Genomic DNA, 20,909 nt, shown 5'->3' on the forward strand with positions numbered 1-20,909 from the left:
AAACATGAGTGATAATATCCTGGTGTGAAAAGGTATGATTTGTGTTCTAATCATCAATCAATCAGACACTTTTCTGTTTTATATAATGTTTATGAGCAACATTTTGTTAAATGTCTCTTTCTAAATGCTGTGAAAGCCCCTAAATTCTATTACTCAGTTCTTAACTACTGCCCTGGTCTGTGGCTGGTTATCAACACAGAATTTTCAAGTATATGAGTCACTTCTTTAAAAAGACATAATTAGCTTAAAATATCAAAAGTAATATTTCCCGGGCTCTAGCTGGCTTCTGAGGCCCGGAATCATGTTAGGTGCTCAGCACCACTTAGCACTGCTCACTGGCCACACATCAGCCGTTTCAGCCTCACAGCGTCAGTAACTGCAGTTCTGGTTTGATGAGCCTAACTGTGCCCTTCACAAACAAGTAGACAGAAAATGCATCATAAGTTTACTGGTACAATGTAAATACCACGATTACACATTCATAACTTTATATAAATTTAAACAATAAAAGGTTTTGTTATTTATTTTAAAAGTCTTTTTGGAATACATACACTGACTTAGCTTACATGCCAAGTATAAAGATGGGGCATTTAGCCAGGCGCAGTGGCGCACACCTGTGATCCCAGTGGCTCAGGAGGCTAAGGCAAGTTCAAAGCAAGTCTCAGCTACTTAGTGAGGCACTAAGCAACTCAGTGAGACCCTGCCTCTAAATAAAATACCAAATGAGCTGGGAAGTGGCTCCGTGGTTAAGCACCCCTGGGTTCAATCCCTAGTACCAAAAAAAAAAAAAAAAGATGGTACATTTTAATCTCTAAAATCTGAATGAATGTGAACCCACTTCCTGGTTATGATTCTAAGATGCATGCAGTGAGGAACAAAGGGACAAATACATAGCACCAAGCACTGCAGTAAATACCAGAATTACAAGAATGAAAATATCAGTTTCTGCTTTTGCTTAGTGGGGAAAAGAGAGAAGGAACCCATGACAATACACTTGGAGCACAAGACAGAGGCATATACGAGAGCTCTACAGCCTCGTAAACAACAAGTGGTTGGGAGGAGAATTGGGAAGCTGAAGAAAAAGAGAAGTTTAAACAGAAGTAACAACAGAGGAAGGCTTGAGGGACAGTGTCCAACCTATGTAGAAAACCATCAGCAAGTGCCGGTGCCAGAGCAACGTGGGAGGTAGAAGGCTTGGAGACCTGGCCTCCATCAAGGTGAGTGAAGAGTTTGCAGGGTCTAGAGGTCAGATATCCCTGGACAGTCCTGCTCTGGAAGTAAACTGAAGGTGAGTTTGAGATAGACACAACCCAAGGCAAGAAGATTAATTGGCATTTTAGTAGTCAAGGCAAAAATAACTAAGGTAATTAGGGCTGAAACATACTCGAAAATCACCAGAACTTTGAGATTCAGTAGGTAAGATGAGACAGAAGGGACTGAAGTGGACTGGATTTCTGGTTGGTGACTGCCAGCATCTCTCTATGCATACATAGGCACAAATAAATGGAAGTATGATTATCATGGACATTTTCCTTCCTACTTCTCATTGACATAAACAATGTTAAAGACCCATGTTTCATAATCACATACAACGTATATACTTATATAACAGTATGTACTTAGCTTTCTAATTTTTCACTTGACAATACAGTTCAGAAAGCCCTAATGGTGGCATAACAGTCCATATGGAGGATGCAGCATAGTCACTCATTTAGCTACTGATGAGCTTTGTATTCTGTTTTTATTTTTGTTTTTCTCTAAGAAAATTACAGTGACTTTCCTTTTATGTATGTGTATATACAGGTCTTCACCCAAAAGACACACCAATGCACATTCTCACCAGCAAAGTGTGAGAACATGGAAAGTGGAAAATAACAACTTGATGGGGAAGAGATCTGGCCAGTGCCACCTCAACCAAGGGATTGAGGTTACGAAAACCACTGAACTGAGAACTTGTCCCAGAACAGAGGAGACTAGGGAGACAGGCTGACTAGAGGCAATTTGATATCCTGGGTTGAATCCTGGAACAGAAAAAGAACATTAGTGGCAGAATGGTGAAATCTGCCAACAAATAAAGTTCAGACTTTGGTTAATAGTACTTACCAGTGTTAATTTTCTTAGTTTTGACAAATGAGCAACAGCTGTATAGGATGTCAACATCAGGGGCACCCGGGAGAAGGGTTTAAGGGAATGCTGTAATACCTTTGCAACTCCTCTGTAAATCTAAACTTACTTCAAAATTTAAACCTTATTTCAAAAAACAAACAAAATTAAATGTAGCTGTTTAATTCATATTTTTATATTGCATGGGTCATATTAATCAGTACTATACAAATACTCTTCCATCACCATCTGAAACCCTATGGTACAAGCTATAAAATTTTCATTGAGTAAATGACTCAATTTTCTTTCAATGAAAGTCTTAGTTTGTTTATTCTACTTTGCTCTAAACAGATAACAGTTTATTTACAGCTTGCTTGCAAAATTTAAAGACACTTTAATTGTTTTTCAAGGCCCTAAATGATATGTAACAAATAGATTACAGAACATGAATTTCAGATAATGCTAATAAGTTTCTCAATTCCTAATGTTTTCAAGAATTCCAAGTTGACACTAAATATTCCCCTCCCCCAAAAGTTATTTGACTCAGGACTTAATTTGCACTAATGCCCCCCTCCCCCTCCCTCTCCCTCTCCCCCCCCTCTCTCTCTATATATATATATATAATTTTTTTAATCAATTCCACACAGAGAAAAGATCTATAAATTAACCAGTCCTACTGACACTTTTTTCTTACTGGAGGACCGACATTTGCCCTATTCCAAATCCATTACATTATTCTTTTCTTCTCTCTCTCTCTTTCTCTTTTAAAGTGGGCAAGGTACAATGCCTTTTATCAAAGTGGCCAATACATGTAGTCATATGACACTATTAGGAACACAAGGACAATTCTAGGGACAGAGAAAAACCACACACAATAAAAAATGTCATAACAAATGAATATGGGCTCTATGTGGCACTTGTTCAATAAGCACTAGCCAATGCTTTTTTGCGTTTTCTGAGCTCTGTCTACCAGTAATATCTAGGTTTCACCCCTCAAGGTTTTTCTGTTAAGAATTTTAGTAGTTGAAATCTTTGCTGGATGCTATAGCAGTCAGAGGGTAGGGGGGTCTCCAACGGGTTGATGCTGTTCTAGACAGTCACCATAGGAACAAGTACAAAGCACATTAGAGAAGACAGTGGGAGCAGCTGATGAACTCATAACTGAGGACTTTTTACATTTAATAAATTTCCACAATCAGGAACACATCGCCATTCGGTATTCTTAAAGATGTCAGATGTCAGGCGAGAGATAATCAAATAGTTGAAATGCAAGAGCTAAAACAGAAATCAACACTGTTTTTTTTATAGAGGATAGAGCATGGAAAAATTAAGTATAAGGAATGAAACAAGGTTCTAGGAGAAGGTGGCATTTAAGTAGGATTTTTTAAATGATTTGGGCAAGTAGAGATAGGAAGAAAGGAGGTTTCAAACAGCGAGAACAAAGCCTGTAAAGGTTCAGTGTGAAAGAACATTGTCAGTTTGAGAACAGGTGGATACTGTAGTATAGCAGAAATACAGGTAGCTTAAAAGAGTTCATTAAAGATGAAATACAAAATGCTAGGTGCAGATCAAAAAGGACTTTAAGAATCATCCTAAGGAATCTGGAATTTGAGAGGCCAATAAGCTTTTGAGTAAAGTAGAAAATGATTTAAAACTGTGTTTGAAACTCTGGTAGCTGTATGAAAGACTAACTGGAAACAAAAATAAGAGGCATCCAGATCTCAGTGAGACACAGGAGAGGAAGCCCCTTAAGCAAGGTATTGCTGTGGGAACGGCGGGGAGTGGGGGGTACAGGAAGGTCAACAGGACTGGACACTGTCCGATCTGAAAACATGTGAGCAGTACATTCCCATGCCAAAATCCAAGAAAAAGATAAATTTTGCTATATTCCAACAATGGAATTCTATTCAAAGAAAGGAACAACCCTTACAAGCAACAAAATGGATGAATCTCAATTATGCTGAGTTAAAAAAAAAAACACCTCTCTATGCTGGATGATTTCGTTTTTATAAAATGCTAGAATATACAAACTGATATATAATGAGAGAAAACAAGTAAGTGCTTGTGCAGAGTGAGGGGGCATGTGTGCTCTTAGGGAGGTGCATAGGGAAACTAGTAGGTGAGATAAATATGTCCATTATCCTGGAAGATGTATATATGTCAAAATGAAAACTGTTACGTGCAATTTTTTCTATATAAATGATAATTCAAGAGAGCTGTGTAAAAATCCCTGAAAAAATTTTGAGATATTTGCTTTCTTCTGTAGTCAATCTCATTTTAGATAGAAGTTCCTTAGTTTTTCTCAGCTAAAATCTCTTTTACAGTTATTTTTCTCTTCATCAGCCAAAGTTTTGCAACATAACAATAGTAAAAAAAATTCACTTTGAAACACTGAAAATCACAGTCAGAAAACTGGGCAATGTCAGGCCAACATCAACTATGCTCATGTTTCTTCAATGAGTTGGGTAACTACAGCCAAAGCTAAGAAACTTGGCATTGTTGCCAAGTAAATGCTTGATTTCTGCTATCTCAATACTGACACCAGTCAAGGGTTCCTTCTTCCAACCCACCCACCAGAATTACCTCCGCAGCCTCCTCAGGGACATACCCGTGTGCCAACCTTCCTCCTCTATAGTAAGCCTGTAAGAACTCTACAGATGTACCTAAGGTGATTTTTATCCACCAAACAATAAGCATATTGACAATCACATGCAGTTCAAAACTGATTTTTAGTAACAAAGCATATATGAAAAAATGATAATTTCCAAAAAGAACATACAGATTATTAACTAGAATTTTGAAATTTCAGGATTATTTATGTGAATCATTGTGTAATATAACTTCCTTAGTCAGCTTCATATAGACCATAAAAGATAATGGGCAATTCATCTCCCTTTGATTAAGATTCACACTGGTATGCTTCTGAGCAAATGCTGGTTCTGTCCAAGGTAGGAAGGCTGTCTGCACTGGTGACTGCAGATTAGGGAGGTGAACACCAAATACCAAGAGAGAAACCTAACCTTTAAGTCATACATCAAGAAAGGACAGACAGTTGGGCCCAGTGGTGCATGTCTGTAATCCCTGTGGATTGCAAGAGGATTGCAAGTTGAAAGCCAGCCTCCACAATGGCGAGGCACTAAGCAACTCAGAGACCCTGTCTCTAAATAAAATACAAAAACACTTCAACCCCCAGTACAGAAAGAAAGAAAGAAAAGACATAATATCTGAATCTTGATAGAACTCAACAGAGACCAGAAAAATATTTTTGATACAGATTTTTTTTTGTGGGGAAGGTACCAGGGATTGAATTAAGAGGCACTCAACCACTGAGCCACATCCCCAGCCCTATTTTGTATTTTATTTAGAGACAGGATCTCACTGAGTTGCTTCCACCTCACTTTTATTGAGCCTGGCTTTGAACTTGAGATCATTCTGCCTCAGCCTCCCAAGCCACTGGGATCACAGGTGTGCACCACAGTGCCCAGCCTCCAATAGGGATTTACTGTACTTTTTCTATTAAAAGACAAAACATTAGAGTGAATAGTAGATGACTACTGTAGAAATCTTAATGATTGTTTTTAAAAACTAAAATATCATACATAGATAATGTATTCCAGAAAATGGAATACTTAAAAAGTAAGACATTACCCTAGCACAAGGTCCTCAGATTGCACATTCTGAAGATACTGAGTTAAGCTCATTTATTTTCATACCACCAAGTGCATGGGGCTCCATTAGAAATCAGGTGTCCTGAGTTTCTACAATGAAACACTCAGCTGTGTGTAACTATGGGAAATGACATATTATCTCTAGACTAACATGTATGACTCCGAGATGTGGAGAAACCAAAAGCTGGAATCTCAACCTGTCTATTGCTTCTATAAAAGGACCCAAAAAGGTTCCATGTAATCTTTACTTCCTTCCAGCAGCCTCGCTTAATAACCACGAGTTTTTAAATTACTTTTAAATGACCACAGTAGTACACGAGTACAATCTCCGCTATTTGGGAGACTGAGGCAGGAGGATCACAAGTTCAAGGCCATCCTAGGCAACTTAAAAGGACACTGTCTCAAAATATAAAATGGGCTCAAGATAAAGCTCTGTGGTACAGTGCTTGCATAACTTTCATGAGGCCCTGGTTGCAATCACCTGTACTGCTTTTTTTAAAAGGCCACAAAGGGGAGCTGGGGTTGTGGCTCAGCAGTAGAGTATTTGCCTCAATCATGTGAGGCATTGGGTTCAGTCCTCAGCATCACATAAAACGAATGAACAAAATAAAGGTATTGTGTCCATCTACAACTAAAACAATATTAAAAAGGGGGGCACAAAGAGATTACAAAAAATTGATATTCTTAAATTTGATCAGGTTTTCAAGAATACAACCTATCCTTAAGTTTCTAGTACATATTAAACAGGCTTTCCCCACACACTTACAAAGACAGTAATAAAAATGTTATAATTATGATAAGTGAAAATAACTTAGGAGTAATTCTTACTTATTTGTAACTGTTATTCCTAACTACCCATAAAATGCCATTCTAAAAATATGTATTGCAGTCCCTTATCAGCTTGGTAGACTCTTGGTGCCTAAACCTTTCACCCTTAGGTGTTTCAAGTTGTACTGATTGGCTTTTCCAAAAAGTTCTTCATCCATAGAATAGATTCCTTCAAAAATGAAACAGCAATTAAACCCCTATCCCTCACCATGCACAAAACTCAACTCAAAGTGGACCAAGGACCTAGGAATTAAACCAGAGATCCTGCATTTAATAGAATAAAAAGTAGGCCCAAATCTTCATATCAGATTAGGCCCCTACTTCTTTAGTAAAACTGCCATAGTACAAGAATTAAAATCAAGAATTAATGAACGGGACAGATTCAAACTAAAAACCTTCTTCTCAGCAAAATAAACAATCTTTGAGGTGATGAGAAAACCTACAGAATGGGAGCAGATTTTTACCATTTGCACAACAGAACACTAATCTCTAGGGTATATAAAGAATTCAAAAAGCTAAACTCCAAAAAATACCCAAATAACCCAATCAATAAACGGACCAAGAACCTGAACAGACACTTCTCAGAAGAGGATATACAATCAATCAACAAATATATGAAAAAATGTTCAACATCTCTAGCGATTAGAGAAATGCAAATCAAAACTACTCTAAGACTTCATCTCATTCCAGTCAGAATGGCTGCTATTAAGAATACAAACAACAATAAGTGTTGAGAAGGATGTGGGGGAAAAGGCACACTCATACCTAGAATCCCTTCAGTAGATGAATGGATAAAGAAAATGTGGTATATACACACAATGGAATATTACCCAGCAAAGAAAGAGAATAAAATCATGGCATTTGCAGGTAAATGGATGGAGAATATAATGTTAAGTGAAGTTAGTTAATCCCAAAAAACCGAATGCTGAATGTTTTCTCTGATACAACGAGACTGATTCATAATGGGGTTGGGAGGAGGAGCATGGGAGGAATTGACAAAATCTAGATAGGGCAAAGGGGAGGAGGGATGGGAGACGGAATAGGGGTAGGAAAGGCGGTGGAAGGAGAAGGATATCATTACTCTAAGTACATGTATGAAGACGCGAATGGTGTGACTCTGCTTTGGGTACAACCAGAGATATGAAAAATCGTGCTCTATATGTGTAGTATGAACCCTGTTGCATTCTGCTGTCATATATAACAAATGAGAATAAAAAAATGAAATAGCATTGGGTATTGAAAATCAAAATAACTTTCTCTGGTATTATTAAGGATAAAAACGTGGAAAGAACACTTTGAAAATTACCTTATGACAAAACAGGAAACCAGGAGGACGCATAAAACACAGCACAAACACCCTGAACCTCGAAGGAGCCTATCCTGGAGGGAGGCTATCCTGGAGGAGCCTGTCCTGGAGGGGGGCTATCCTGGAGGGAGGCTATCCTGGAGGAGGCTGTCCTGGAGGGAGGCTATCCTGGAGGAGGCTGTCCTGGAGGAGGCTGTCCTGGAGGAGCCTGTCCTGGAGGGAGGCTATCCTGGAGGGAGGCTGTCCTGGAGCAGGTGGGTGACTACACACAGCTACTCTTTCCCCGGCGGGAGGAAAACCTGCACAGTTCATCGCTGCCTTGTAAAACCCGCGTCGTATCCGCATCCCACACACCCAGGCGGCTGAGGCGCAAGGACCCGGCATAGAGAAGGGCGCAGCCTCGCAGGGGGCCGTTTCCAGAACCTTCCGCAGAGGCGCCCTCCAAGGCGCGGAACCCGCGGGAGCGGACTTGGCCCAGACCCCAGGGTCGCCGAGGTCCCGCTCGGGCCGCCCGGCACGTGCGCCCTGGGCTGCCCACCGTCCCCCTCTGCACTCACTCGGAAGAGCCGCTGGCCGAGGCGCAGGAGCCCGAGGAGCCCGTCCAGCCTGCAGAGTCGCCCTCCTCGTCTTCCTGCGAAGCGGAACCTGCGGGGAGCGCGTCCGGGCTTCCACGCGAGGCCCCCAAGGTCGGCGAAGCCATCGTGAGGGATGCACGGCCGCCGCTGGGGCCCTTCACAGCCCGCCGCCACCGCCCGCAGCGGCCGCCATCTTGCTGCCGCCGGGGAAGGGCGGGGCCACGTGACCGCGCCGCGCCGCTGCCATTGGTGGAGACGCGGGTTGCCGGGGCGACGAGGAAGCCGCCCGCGGAGCACGCCCGGGCTCGAACTGGGCTGGGAGCTGACTCTCCGCGAGCGTGTCTCGGTGGCTGCCAGGGGACCGCTGAGACATCACCGCTCCTTTCCCCCTCAGCGTTCGCCCCTGGGGGCTGCACAGCGTATCACACCGGGGGAGAACCCCGGTCCCGTTTCCTGTTCGCACTGGGGCGGGTTTTCTATGCAGAACCGAGTCGCCGAGGCGCCCGGTTCGGTCCGTTTACAAGTAGAGGAAACGATCTTGCCTTAGGGACGCTGCGTCCCTTCACGGAACGGACGGGTCTGAGCACCTCTAGGCGACCTGTGGATGCGCTCACTAGTTGCCCTGTGTCTGTATGTGCAGCACTTGGAAACAGTTCCACGTTTCTGCCAAGCAGGTACTTAGAGTGCTTCAAACGGGTGATGATTTTGTTTTCTAACACACAATTGTATAATCTAAGTTGTTCTCCTCACTGAGGTTGGAAGAGTAAACTGGCTAATTTGATACGTCATTTGTGCATATGTACATCAAATATTTTTGAAAGCACAAAATAATAGCTATCATTGACCATGTCAACCATTGCTTAGGTTATGTACCTGTTCTACCATGCTAAGTATTTGCACACAATAAAGTAAATATTTTCTCCATATACAAATAAGCAAACAGACTTTGAGAGGTCTTGAGGCTTGTTAATGGTTAGATGGCTAGCTGGCATAAAAAGCTAACCAAGAAATCATTACATGAAATTTTCTCCTCAGGACTCAGGACAATAGCCTTCTCATCTGTTTCCCTTTTTCACAGTTACTGGAAGTCAACCAAGATCAGAAAATATTAAATTAAAAGTTCCAGAAGTGAATAACAATATGTAAGTTTTAAATATCACACCATTCCAAGCAGAATGATGAAATCTCATTCAGTTCTATGTCCCACCTGGGTCATGAATCTTTGTCCAGTGTATGCACACTGTATATGGTAATAGCCCTATGTCACTTAGTAGCTGCTTGTCATGTAATTGTTTTCAAGTAAGAAGGTCGCCCCCCAAAAAATAAATAATTAAAAAATATTTTAAAAAAATAAAAAATTTTAAAAAAAGGTAAGCAGTAGGCTAATGGGTCATACCTAAGTCATTCACCTCACTTCATCACCCTGTGTGGGACAAAGGGAGTACTGTTTTTCCCACTGCTCTCAAAACGCTATCAATACAGACCTCCAAAGTTGAGTGATCTCTCCCCATCAGCAAGCAATCAATTCTGCAGCAGTGGACATCAGTGGGGCATCCTCTAATACAGCCTGGAGATAGGGTCATCTCACAAATTAAGGGCTCAGTTCCCTAGATTGAACCCCTGCATGCCTCCCCACATATATGGCACTTGCAAGCCTCAGGTTGTTTTCCCCATCTATAAATTGAGATTTTTACAACCTCTTCACCAGGTTGGATTAATTTGCGTGAGTGGCTCACAGAACTCAGGAAAAATACTTATGTTTACTAGTTTATTATAAAGATAATTACCCAGGATATGGATGAAGAGATGCACAGGGTGAGGTTTGAGAGAATCACCATGCCCTCTCTGGGTGTGCCACCCTCCAGGAACCTCCATGTGGAAACTCTGGAAACTCTCCAAACACTGCCCTTCACAGGCATGACTACTAACAGACTGGTGGGGAAACCCAGCCCTTCTTCCTCCCAGGTAAGCGACAGGACCTCTTTGGAATGAAAAGGATCTTATGACCTTCTATCAGACAAGGATAAAAGGTCTGAGAATTTCTTATAGCCAAATCCAAGACAGAAAAGCTGGGGAAGATGAAGAGTTTTTAAGACTCAACACGAGAAGGGAGTTGTAAGCCAGGAACCATAGATGAAAACCAAATATATATTTCACAATATCATTGTGAAAAACATTGTCATCTCATCACAACAAGAAGGGCGAATAAAGGCAAATAAGATATTTTGAGAGAGACCACATTCATATAATGCTTGTTACAATATACTGATATAGTTGTTCTATTTTATTATTGCTGCTTTTAATCTCTTACTGTGGCTAATTTACAAATTTAACTTTATTAAATTGAATACATACGAATAGGAAAACACATAGTATATGTAGATTGAGCATCTTTAGTCTGAAAATCCAAAATCCAAAGTGCTATAAAATCCGTAACTTTCTGACCCCAATAGGACACCACAAGGGAAAATTCCACAGCTGACCTTATTTACAGGTCATAGTCAAAACACTTGCGCACTAAAGGTATTACTTAAAATTATATTCTGACTATGTATATGTTTATGACAAAAGTGAATTTTATGTTTAAACTTAAGAAATATTATTATGTATATACATATATTTCAAAATTTGATTTCAAAAATCCCAAATTCAAAAAATTTCTGGACCCAAGCATTTTCAATAAGGCATATTCAACCCACATAGAGTTCATTCCTATCTGATGTTTCAGGGACCCCCTGGGGGTCTTGGAGCATATTCCCTAGGATAAAGGAGAACTACTGTAATTAAACTACTAGAAAGCCAGTCTGAGGAAATAAAGAATGTAAATAAAATTTTGAAAGTTCAGAAGAGTGAAATCTGAAGGCAATCTAAAGAAAAATGAAGAAAGTTAAGTATACTTTTATTGATAAAATGATTAATATTTTTATTTTAAATAGAAATATTTTCAAAGAGTAATCCATCAGGGAACTATTTATATTATACCAAGTAAAAAAGGATATAATATTATTTTATGATTTCAAAGGATGGGTGCTGGGGATTCAACTAAACTGGATGGGCAGATGGAGACACAGGGTTGATTATAACATATAGTAGTTTTGTTATAAATACAGGTTTCTAACAAAATACCCAGAGAAAACCAAGCTAGCACTTGTGGGGCCTCAGCAAATTTCTTAGAGGAAGTCTTAATTTATCTTATTATTAAGGGATGCTTCCAACAGAGAAGACTGATGGGTCATCGTGTGCTCTTATAGTGATTATGCATGAAGAACTCAAGAACCTGGGCCGTAGCAGACAATTTAGTTTCATTTGTCACTTTAAATTATGTACATTTGGATTTCCTGTGTGTCATCCTTAAAGAAGGATGGCAACAAAATAATACCATGTTCCTGAGATGCCCTTTGGTCCCCAGTTCCCCAGCCAAGTCAAGGGAACCATGAGAGTAGGCCCAGGCCAGTATGCCTGAGTAAGTACTACCTTGGAGGACACTGCCTTTTCTCATGAATGCTAGGAACTCGGACAATGTTAATGTTATCTGTAAAAAGCGCCTGCTTCCATGAACACCAGAACAGCCACTCCTTGGAATGATGGCCATACAAGGAAGAAAGCAAACTAAGCCACTAACAACAGCACTGCTTCTACCAACTAACTTATAAAAGACCTCTTCCTTGTAGTAGCTAACGTGAAGCTCAATACAGAGGGAGAATGTGCATGTCACTCATCCCACTGGTGTTACTGCTCAGTGAGGGATGGAGACACTGCTTTCTGGAGCAATGATGTGAGGGATGGCAAGCTACCGTGAGGGACAGAGGTGCTACCTCCTCAGCCTTTGGGAGTAAATTATGTCTCACACACCATCTACAGGTTCTTTCTTTGACTTTTCAGCAACCTACCCCACTGGCCTAGCACCACTGGGCTGTGGATCTGAAACTAGGCTTTATGGCTTTATTTGTAATACTTTCTAAATGTGCTTTCTGTATAATTAATTATATAACAACTGTTGAATTTTATTTTATAGCTTAATTGTACTGATTTATAAAATTGGTTTTATCTTAGAACTATAAAGCATATTCCATGTGTTTACTTAAGATTATAAAACATTGAAGCCATCTCTGGAAATCCACGAGTTTCTCCCTAAAAGTGATTCCTACAATCCTCAACAGGAGACCAGTTTGTAAAAGAACAATGGAAAGGGAGGTCCTCGAGGAGGCAGGCAGAGATGGCTCCTGAGTCGAAGAAGGAAAGATATGACCTCCCTCAACACCTCTTCTTGAAAACTGGAAGGAAGGACCAAAGGAGGGAGGGCATGGGTGGCGACCTACCAGTTTCAGCAGGACACTGAGGCGGTCTCCTGTGATTTTGTTCATTTTGTTTTTTGATAGGCAGCCGCCTTGCCAACTTAAAGTGAAAGAAGAAGTAATGGGCCAGGAATTTGAAGCAAGGAAAGAAGGGAACAACTATTTCCATCAGCATTGTGACCAAAAAACAAACAAACCAAAAAAAGGGACTACTTTTAAAATCAGAGAAATGATATTATTTAAAAAAAAGTTGAAGTCACATTTAATAGTTATCTTACATTTTTCTGGCAAAACGTATGTCTCACCAAAGTCTCAAATGTTAAAAATTACTTAAGATTCCATTCCAAAATAAAAAGTGCTTTAGGCCTCTTTAAAAAGTTAGCCTTTCTTCATTTTTAAAGCAGTTTGTTAGAATAAAGAAAGATATTTTAAATTTTAGAAAAATGTCACATTTTCTTCTCACAAATAATAATCTGTTTTTCTATAAGCAGCTAATAATTTTACACCATGCTCATAAAATTCCTCTAGCATCACATTAAACAGAGAATGAACACTGTAGATTCTTTAAGAACAGTTTTTCCAAAACTACAAATAACTGAGCACTAATTAGGGGTTAGATGCTTTATTTCCCACTATATCTTAATTAAGTTAATGAACTGTGTCCAACTTCCCTCATTAATCAAATCACTGATTAATGGCAGGTAACAGGGTCAGAACCTCCAGGGGAGGGGCCTGGAAATCTTTTTATTTCCAAGGGGCATCCCCCACAACTCTACAAACCTGCGAAACCTCCCTAAGCTCTCCCTCAGCGCTGCACTTCTAAGTGTAGGCTCAGTGGCCCCTTCCAGAATAGGCTGGAACCACTCCCATCTTCTGAATTTGAGCCCCTCAGGCTGGCCTCTCTTGCTGCTCCAGAACCCACCACCTGCAGAACCTTGAGCAAATCAACCTCTCCAATTTTCTTATCTGTAAATTCAGATATTGGTATCTACTTCACAGCACTGTTTGAAATCCAATGAATTAATCCATGTAAAACAGCTAGTACATAAAGTTTCAATAAAACTTAGCAGTTCTATACCATTTGCTCACACAGATTTTTCCTGAGATGATACCTCTCAAAATTTACTCCTTGAATACAGTACTGCATAATCTCTCAAGACCTTTTCCATCAGCCTTCCCAGACACCTCTCCTCCCTCTGTTAGAATTCTTCTTTCCACCTTTCCCATCACAATATATCCCATGAGGTTCTGGTATAACTAGTATCAGTCTGTCATATCTAAATTATTTGGGAATATATATATATATATATATATATATATATATATATATATATATAAAATCTTTGCTACCAAATGACAGTGTCCTAGAGAATATGACTGGATCTTGTTTTTTAATCATTCATTTTTTGCAAAGTTGAATAGGAGCAAAAGAATGCCACATAAAAGTTTTATCTTCTAAGAAATGTTCCTTCCCCTAGATGTGTCCCTGGATATAGCAACTTCTTTGGCTAATGGACAAAAGACAATCACAAAGAAATAATAACAGTTACCACCCTGTTTTTTTTCACAATTGAAAAAAAATAGCAATAATTTTTATCCTTAATTTTCAGGGTGTGGTATTTATTAGCTAATCATATTTCTCACTTCACATATCATATTTGCCCTAACCTTATTAATACTTAACATCCTTTATATGTATTGGAGAGGACAAAGAAAGGAAAAAAATAAGATGCCATTTTCAGGGCCTTTGTCTATTGGGTGATTAGCAATCCCAACAAAACTTGAAAGATTTAGAATGAGGTGTATTCTCATTACTGGTTTTTAACTACACAAATGGTCAGCCTCTTCTGAGGCCCCAAAATGTTTAGTTTAAAACATATAATATGTGAGATCCTTATTTCCATAGATTATCATCTCAAATAGGCAAACAATACGATTCTGACATAAAATACAGGAGATAAGAACATAATTAAATATTTAGTATCTCTAGCAGGTTCAAGAGCTCTTTCCCTAGTGGAAAGATAAGTTAGCACTAAGCAATAAGTGAAAACAAGGCCACAGAGGTTACATTCATTAAAACCTTCAAACCACAAGGTAAGAATTCATGTAGCAGAGTCTTGTTAGGAGCTATTTAAAATCTCCTTAATTGTGAAAACAGAAATAATACTTCATAAACTATGTGGAAACACAACTGCTATTATTTTCTTAAATCATGAATAAATAATTTGGTAGGCCAGCAAAATGGAGACTTTATATAATGTGGAATTTTTCAGATTCATAATCAAATCATAGTAAATAAAAATAGCATTAGCAATGCTAAATTTATGGAATTAAGTTGTCTAGAATTCTAATTTTCTTATATAAAAATTGAATTGCTGGGCTGGGGATGTGGCTCAAGCGGTAGCACGCTCACCTGGCATGCCTGCCGCCCGGGTTTGATCCTCAGCACCACATACAAACAAAGACGTTGTGTCCGCCAAAAACTAAAAAATAAATATTGAAAATTCTCTCTCTCTCCTCTCTCACTCTCTCTTTAAAAAAAAAATCAAATTGCTTGTAAAAATTTATGGAACTTAACTATTATAAGATCATGTATTCTATGTTTGAATGATAATTATGGAATTACTCATAAGGAACCCAAAGTCATAAAGTAATTACAGTGGACAGCACAAAGCTTAAGCCCCAAGCCTTCACTTACAAGTTTGGTGAATTGTTCTACTGTCATAGACTAGTAGTTGTCAGGCAGAAGTAAAGGAGGCCCCTTAAGCAGAAACACAACAGCCCCAGGTGAATGGCCCACATCTGCTGAGGAAGAGGAAGAGGAAAAAGAAGAACCAAAACACAGACGCCACATAGGAAAAAAAAATACAGCTTATAAATGAGTGCCCAAAGCACTACTAGCATCTTAAAAAAAAAAATTCACAGCATTGTCAAACTCTGTAACGATCTGACAATGGGCTGTCAAAATGCTCGATAATCCGTAAGTGCCATGCTTTTCCTAGTAAGAGGATCTGAGTTCTGTGATTCTAGCACTGATGACCAAATGAACACAGGCAAAGTCAGCAATGATAATCTCTGCCCACCATGCAGGGTTGTCAAAATTCAAATGAGATAATCATTGAAACCCAATGCCTTACACATTTAAAAACAGCAGTGTATGCTTTATGCTCTACTTCAATACTTTTGGTTTTATGATTTATGTCAGTTTTTACTTTCAGAGTTTAAAAAGATATTTTATACTTTTTTAAATATTTCTTTTTTAGCTTTAGGTAAACACAATATCTTCATTTTATATTTATGTGGTTCTAAGGATTGAATCCAGTGCTCATGCATGCTAGGCGAGCACTCTACCACTGAGCCACAACCCCAGCCTATATTCTTTTTTTTTTCTTTTGTATTTTTTTGTAGTTGTAGATGGACAGAATGCCTTTATTTTATTTATTTATTTTTTAATGTGGTGCTGAGGATCGAACCCAATGCCTCACTCATATTCTGCCACTGAGCTACAGCCCCAGTCCGAATATTTTATACTATTAATAGCATGAATATTACTTAATGGGGCACGCTTTTACCCCTGGAAGCTCCAGATGTTTGAGGTGTTTTTAATATGCACATTTTTGCTGTTGACAAGAGTATGACATTTGGACCATAAAACATTTTCAGGAACTTGCCTTTAGTTCACTCTCTCTGCTGGTTTTGGTGCCCCCCAAAATCAACATTTTAGCCTGGACCAGCACTATTTATTAGCCATTAGGCCTTGGACAAAGTAGCTCAACTGAGCCTCTCACAGGCTTTATGAATAGCTATACTTTATGTTTTAAGATAGTTGCTACCATAATCCCCTATATTTGACAGAATCTTAGTTTTATAGAGTGCTTCTATATAATCAGAAATTCATGATACTACCATATGAGATGGGTCTTATACTCTTTATAGTACCAAAAGAACAGGAAATTAGTTTTTCATTTAATATTGAGCAGGTTTATTCCAGAAATACTCAACTACTCACTTCCGAAATAATCATCTCAGTCTCAATGACTATAGTTTAAACATATTCTTTTGTGCTGGTTTATCAGTCAGGTTTGGATCTGAAACCCTGTTGTGTTAACAGACAAGTTAAAAATCTTGCCAAGTCATACAACTAATATACAATAGAAATAGGACTCCTAAGGAATTGCTAAATTGGGAAAGCCTCATGCACAATTTAAAAAAATTGCAAAACACTAGTGAGTACTAACATGATTAGTTTAGTACTTCTAAGAATCAAGATGACACAAAAATGTTAACTCAAGTAAACTTGACAGAAATGCCAATACTGAAGCTTTCCGCTTAGAAACCTCAACTTTTTTCCCTAAAAGCAGAATAGCTGAATATTTTTTTTTCTGAGCAATAGTCATTTTTAGTTTGACATTTTGTAGTTAACACCTCATGCACAGAAAAGTCTGCAACTTTGCATCAATTTTGGTTTGGCTGAAATATCTTTCTCAAAAGCACAACAATTTAGTGCTTTACATTTTGAAAAACCACATTTGCAATGGAAAATATACAAGTAATTAAAAAACAAACACTCAGAAAACATACTCTTTAGAATAAAATGTAAAAATAAAATAATCTGATGTTTTCTCTTGTATATGAATTTCTGTGGCCCAAGGCCACTGGAGTCTTTAATGCAATTGCCAGAATTTTGTGGATAACTTAAAAGGGATGTTTTAAAAGAAAAACATAAAACATTGTAAAACTAGTTTTTTAAAAAAGCTATGGGTTAGTCTAGTTCATGAGAACTATGGTTGATAAATTAGCATGATTTAAAGGTAATCTGATTTCTCTAATTTCTATTACATTATGTCTAAACAAATCTTTATATATGCAAGCAAGACATTTGATTACATATGAATGTATTTATAAACAATTTCATCAAATGAAAGAGAAACTTTGACAGATGTCTCAAATTTTTAACAAGTGTTTGAAAAACATCACTAATAAAATAGTGCATTATGAAAACAAAAATATTTCATATACTGTTAAAAAGAAATCACTGTTAGCCATGATACTGAAAAACACATTTATAGCTTCAGAGTCCCTTGGTTCCTATAGCATATGGGAGCAGTTATTCATAATTCAGATGAAGTAGCTTTTCATTTAATATTGAGCAGGTTTATTCCAGAAATACTCAACTACTCACTTCCGAAATAATTATCTCAGTCTCCATGACTATAGTTTAAACATATTCTTTTGTGCTGGTTCATCAAGCAGGTTTGTGCTTTGGACCTGAAACCCTGTTGTGTTAATCGCTTTGGAATTTTTTGGCACTCAACATTTAAAACATGAAAAATGCGAAGAAATTCTGTTACAGGAGAGTCTTAAGTATTTAAAACAAACACTGTTCCCAACATTACCAGTCATGCTGTGAATGAATTTCTAGTTAATGCTTCCTGGGGTTATTTCCGAACTGTGATTTTACCAAATGCAAGGGGAATTACCCTTAAAAATTCAGGAATTTTAGCTGCTCGTTTGACAATATTTTATTTTATATGGTAGCAGTTTTGTTGAGGGATGGGAAAGGGATGGAGGAAACCAACCGTAGAAAATTGCAAGTTTCAGAAGACAGCGCAAATAGAAGGAACTCAATTTTCCCCTTGAACAATATTTCTTTTTACTACACTTCCAAGGGAACAGGATTTCTACAGTTCATATGGTTTTGTACAAGGACTTAAAAGGATCACTTGAAACGTTTACAGATGAGAGAACTCACATAAACCTCCCCCGACAGATATTTACTAAGCGCCACTGACTCTCTGTCACCACAGATGCATTCAAGAGACACTGTTGCAGTATTTCTAAAGCAGGCTTTTGTGCTGTGTGCTTGTGCTTCCCCTCCCCACAGCACATCTTACGCAGGCCAGGCCTCCCGAGTGACAGCGGTGGGATGCCTGGCTCTTCCTCCAGTCGCTGTTAGGAGGGAAGCAGAACTGCTCCTGTGGATTCTCCTTCTCTTGGATAAACTCGTCACTGTTCCCATGGCTTTATGTCTGTGAGTCTGTTTGGGGTAGGACCGGGCAAGGTCCTGGCAGTCGATGGCCACACCGCCGGCCGACCGCAGGCTGGGGTCCTCGCCCTCCTTAGGGGAACTCCTGAATTCCTGGTGTGCTGCGGGGACGCGCACGCGTGTGGGGTGGGACCGAGTCGAAACCGAGGCTCCCGAGGAAACCCCGCTCTCCCCGAGGAGCCCGAGGTGCCGGCGCGCGGCGCCCAGGAGCTCCTTCCCTGCTTCGGAAGGGGCGCTTCTGGAGGTGGGTAACCCCACCGCGCGGCGCGAGGGTCGCCAGGGCGCGACGCTGCAAGGGGTGCGGTGCAGGTCCCTGGCCCTGCGGGGAAGCCCCGCCTGACGCCCCTGAGGACCCTGGAAGTCCCTCCGCCACAACGCCCCGGGCCCGCGCCGTCTCCCCGCAGCCCCGCGCCGCGACACTGACCTGTGCAGCAGGACGCGCTGCACCGAGTCCACGTCCTCCAGGCTGCGGCGCGCGGGTTTGGGGAGGCTGGACCTGCGCACCTGGAACATACTGCGCGCGGCTGGCCGCGGGGGCGGGCGCAGGTAGCGGCAGCAGGCGGAGGGGCGAGGGCTCGCGCGGCCGCCAGACGCGGGGGCTCGAGCCGCGGGGCCGAGGCCGGCGGGGTCCGCCCCACGGTCCTGGTGCCCGGCCCGCGGCGGCCGCTGCTCCAGGGGACCCTCCGGCCAGACCGGCGCTCCGCTGGCGCCACCCTCGCGGGGCTCGCCGCGGCCCGGGCCCTGGCCCGCGTCCCCTGGCCCGCGTCCCCGTCGCGGCCCGCGCCTCTCCCGCCGCCGAGTGGCGGTGCGCGGGGTGAGCCGTCGAGCGCCGCGGGGACCTGCTCAGGGCTGCGCTCGCCCGCCGCCTAGTGCGGGACCCGGGTCCTCGCTGTCCTTCCAGGACGCCGGGCCGCCCCCGCGGGGACACTGGTGTCCAAGCGCCGCCCCCGGCGAGGGAGCTGCCACCTGAGGTTCCCAGGGCCACCGACAAAGCGGGAGCGGAGCGGGCGCCAAGTGGACTCCTCCGGCTGCTCCGGGAAAGACTGGAGAATGCGTGGGAAGGAGGAGGGAGCCAGGTGCCGATTTCGGTGCATTTACATTCTGCCCAATCGTTCGACCACACTCTAACACACGGGGATTACCTGCCGTGTGCCGGGCTGGGTTCTCGTCCTGGGCGATGCCAGGATGAATAAAGGGGGTTGCTGACCTGCCTGGTAGGGCCCATTTCTGTGCTTTGGAGGATCTTTTTGCTTTAAAATGTACTTGATCTGAGTCAGTTTCCCCCAAAAAAGATGAAGATGACCTCATTGACTTATTACAAAATTTAAAGTCAGAGGGAAAAGTTATCTAAAAGTTTCAAACAGAAGATAATTAAAGAAAAAAACTTTAGATAAGGTAGCAATTATCTTATAGATAACATAACTGTTCCCTGTAGAAAAGATTTGCAATGGGCTGTCTTTAAAATGCAGACTACTCATATACCTGTAGATGATATAATATCTTGAAAAGCCACTCACGTATATACCAGAATGGTAACTAAACTAACTGGAAATTTTCATCTGGAGAATCCAGTTACCAACTGTTCTTCAAATCATTCTTTCATATTTACTTTAAACCTACTGAGATTTTAAAAATAATATATATGTATTTATGGTAAAAAAATAAATATGGAAAAATACAAAAAAGGAAATAAAAATCATTCGCAATTCTACTTTCACGTATAGCCACCTTTGAAGATTTGGTGACTGTCCTTCCAATCACTTTCCTAATTTGTACATAGTTAATATAAATGTATGGTTTGGATCTGTAATGTCCCCCTAAAAGTTCATGTGTTAGGCAATGCAGTAGTATTCAGAGGGGGAAGATTAGATTATGGGGCTCTGATCTCATCAATGGATTAATCCACTTGATGGATTTATAGTTTCAATGGATTTTTCTAGGAGGTGGTAAAAACCATAGGTAGGTGAGGCAAGACTGCAGGAAGTAGGTCACTGGAGGTGTGGCCTTGGGGACTGTATCTGTCCTGGCCCTCCCCTTCCCCCTTCCTGTCTGTGAGTCTGTCTGCCTGTCCTCTCTCCTCCCCAACTC

The 20,909-nt window shown here is 40.7% G+C and overlaps 1 protein-coding gene across 5 annotated transcripts in view; it reads right to left on the reverse strand.

The window, feature by feature from the left end:
• The window catches only part of Intu (inturned planar cell polarity protein), an 88,321-nt gene extending 68,925 nt beyond the window's left edge, over positions 1-19,396 (reverse strand). For 4 of the 5 annotated variants that reach the window (XM_078020688.1, XM_078020689.1, XM_005335503.5 and 1 more), the window contains exon 1: positions 8,463-8,753. In XM_078020688.1, the coding sequence (XP_077876814.1) occupies positions 8,463-8,605 (143 nt within the window). In that variant the 5' untranslated portion in view covers positions 8,606-8,753. Of the gene's footprint in view, positions 1-8,462; positions 8,754-19,245 lie in introns of those variants that run through there. The other variant, XM_078020691.1, reaches the window with a different exon arrangement.
• Between the last annotated feature and the right edge of the window lie 1,513 nt (positions 19,397-20,909).

The sequence above is a fragment of the Ictidomys tridecemlineatus genome, chromosome 9 (assembly GCF_052094955.1).
Source record: "Ictidomys tridecemlineatus isolate mIctTri1 chromosome 9, mIctTri1.hap1, whole genome shotgun sequence".
Taxonomy (NCBI): domain Eukaryota; kingdom Metazoa; phylum Chordata; class Mammalia; order Rodentia; family Sciuridae; genus Ictidomys; species Ictidomys tridecemlineatus.